Here is a 3,075-nt window from a genome sequence, read left to right on the forward strand (position 1 = left end):
TACAACCATTGAAGAAATAAAAATGTTGCTAAGGATACATCTCTCCCAATTCCCTCCTCCCCAGAAAAGGATCTGGCCACTACTTTTAGCCTTTAATGAATAATTCCCACATTATGTAAACTCTTTCAGAAAATAAAAGAGAAACTCTCCAAATACATTTTGGAAAGCCAGGAAATCCTTAGTAAATTCAACCTAGTTCTCTACTTAAAAAAAAAAAATCACCACAAACAAATAGGTTTTATTCCAGGACTTCAAGGAAATTTCAATCATTTGGAAACTTGTAAAAAAAAGTGAATTACAAAAATAAAGGACATGACCCATAAAATTATACCAACATTTTTTTAAAAACTTGATAGAACTTAGCAACTCTAAGTATAGTAATAATTGCTATAGTGGGTACTAAGTGCCAAGTACTATTCTAAATGCCTAATACTGATGAACTAATTGTATCCTAACAAGCACAGCTTTACTTTACAGATGGAAGAACTGACACACAAAGAAGCTAAGTAACTTGCCCAGGGCCACACACCTAGAAAAGTGGTGGAGCCAGGGTTTGAATTAGGGTACTAGGCACAAAATCAGTGTTCTTAACTACTGTACTATCTTGCTTTTTCTAAAAACAGAAATAGAGGGGCGTCTGGTTGGCTCAGTTGGTAGAGCATGCAAATCTTAATCCTGTGGTCATGAGTTCAAGCCCCACATATGCATGAAGCCTACTTAAAAAAAAAACAAAGAAATAAATAACAGGAATAGAAGGAAACTTCCTAAACACAATAGAGTGTTTATCAGAAACCAACAATGAAGTAACAGTGGTGAGATGTCCAGGGATACACATAGAAGATATCAATGAGGCCCCTGTATGTGATATCTTACACATACATTTCTATCTTTAGAAGCCTGTAGTCTGATTGGGGTGGGGAAGGGGATCTTTTTTTTTTTTTTTAAAGATTTTTATTTATTTATTTGAGAGAGAGAGAGAGCATATGAGAGGGGGGAGGGTCAGAGGGAGAAGCAGACCCCCTGCCGAGCAGGGAGCCCGATGAGGGACTCGATCCAGGGACTCCAGGATCATGACCTGAGCCGAAGGCAGTCGCTTAACCAACTGAGCCACCCAGGTGCCCGGGGAAGGGGATCTTATACCCAATTTAAGGATGGTGCAACTTCGAGCAGAGTTTAAAAAATTTATTTATTAAACAACTACTATATGAAAATTATTATCTATATGCTAAAAGAATAGATACCATACCTAGCCTTAAAGAGCCTACAATAAGTTGATATGAAAGTATACACATACACATTAAGTTCAGAATGACTGGCAAGGTAGTTTAGTAACAGTTACACACTGTAGCACCAACTAAATTGGAAGCACTGAGGTCAAATGAATAGAAGTTTAAGAGGGAAGAAAAAGCATTTCAGGGTCTTTCAGAAATGAGAGGGATGTGGAAGAATCTAAGGGACATACATTAGCCAACAGGAAAAGAAAGGTTTTACAGGTAGGGAACACAAGTGATGAGGGCCTGAATTAGAGTGGAAGTTTAAAAACTATATAGGGAGAGCCTTAGCCAAGACAAAGAAAAGAATGAATCCATCTTGCAATATGACTTATGTAACTGGTAAAATAGAGGTGGAGTAGAATAAGAAACACATAATCTCTGTCCTTGAAAAGTACACAGTCTGATTAATGGGATGCAGAACTGAGAAATGAGTTAGATTTTTCAACACTTTAAAACAAAGAATAAATGAAAGAATAAACAAACTTAAAAGTACATGAAATGTGTAGTCCTTACTTCCATAACAGCAGAAAAGGATTACACTGTGACTCCCACTCTCCCACATTCATGACTCACCAGAAAGCATGGGATTGGTACATTTTGATGAGCAGTTTTAAGAGTTCCTTCTTATAAAAAGAAGCTTAATTCAAAGTTCCTTGGGAAATCACATCTTAAGAAACTGAGTGAGCCAGACCTGAGTGCTTCTCTCCAGTGTGAGTTCGCTGGTGATGATTAAAAGTGGAACGCTGACTGAAGGCTTTCCCGCACTCAATACATTCATAGGGTTTCTCTCCTGTGTGAACTCTCTGGTGCACAATGAGCTGTGAGCTGTCACTAAAGGCCTTCCCACAATCAATACATTTATAGGGTTTCTCCCCAGTATGGGTTCTCTGATGCACCATGAGACTAGAGCTATAACTGAAGACCTTCCCACACTCATTACATTCATAAGGCTTCTCACCAGTGTGAATTCTCTGGTGAATAATAAGGTGTGAGTTTTGGTTGAAGGATTTTCCACACTCATTGCATTTATAGGGCTTTTCACCTGTGTGAAGTCTCTGATGTCGAATAAGACATTTACTCAGACTGAATGCCTTACCACACTCATTACATTCAAAAGGTTTTTCTCCAGTATGAATTCGCTCATGGTCAACAAGTTGAGAGTTCTGATGGAAAGCTTTCCCACATTCACTACATTTGTATGGTTTTTGCCCAGTGTGGAGGCTCTGATGTCGAACAAGACATTTACTCCGACTGAAGGCCTTGCCACATTCGTTACACTCATAAGGCTTCTCCCCAGTATGGATCCTCTGATGGTCAATAAGATTTCTATTAGAACAGAAAGCTTTCCCACACTCACTACACTTGTAAGGTTTTTTACCTGTGTGAACTACCTGATGCCGGACAAGACTTTTACTACGAATGAAGGCCTCACCACACTCATTGCATTCATAAGGTTTCTCCCCAGTATGGGTTCTCTGGTGGTCAATCAGTTGGGAACTCTGAGTGAAGGCTTTTGCACATTCATTACATTTATAGGGTTTCTCACCATTATGGAGTCTCTGGTGTTGAATAAGATGGGAGCTGTGTCGGTAAGTCTTCCCACACTCATTGCACTCATAGGGCTTTTCCCCTGTGTGGGTTCTGAGATGAACTATGAGCTGAGAGGTCTGCCTGAAGGTCTTACCACATTCATGACACTCATAGGGTTTCTCTCCAGTGTGGATTCTCTGATGCCCAATGAGGTGTGAACTCCGATTGAAAGCTTTACCACATTCATCACATTGATAAAATTTCTGTCCCT

At 39.4% G+C, this 3,075-nt stretch overlaps 1 protein-coding gene across 1 annotated transcript in view; it reads right to left on the reverse strand.

Moving 5' to 3' along the window:
- Window positions 1-1,167: 1,167 nt before the first annotated feature.
- Window positions 1,168-3,075, reverse strand: part of LOC117999147 (zinc finger protein 852-like) — an 8,968-nt gene continuing 7,060 nt past the window's right edge. The window contains exon 4 of the mRNA XM_034988082.1: window positions 1,168-3,073. Coding sequence (XP_034843973.1) covers window positions 1,943-3,073 — 1,131 coding nt within the window. The 3' untranslated portion in view covers window positions 1,168-1,942. The remainder of the gene's footprint in view (window positions 3,074-3,075) is intronic.

Source organism: Mirounga leonina, unplaced genomic scaffold (assembly GCF_011800145.1).
Source record: "Mirounga leonina isolate KUSES-001 unplaced genomic scaffold, KU_Mleo_1.0 Mir_115, whole genome shotgun sequence".
In the NCBI taxonomy this organism is placed as follows: Eukaryota; Metazoa; Chordata; class Mammalia; order Carnivora; family Phocidae; genus Mirounga; species Mirounga leonina.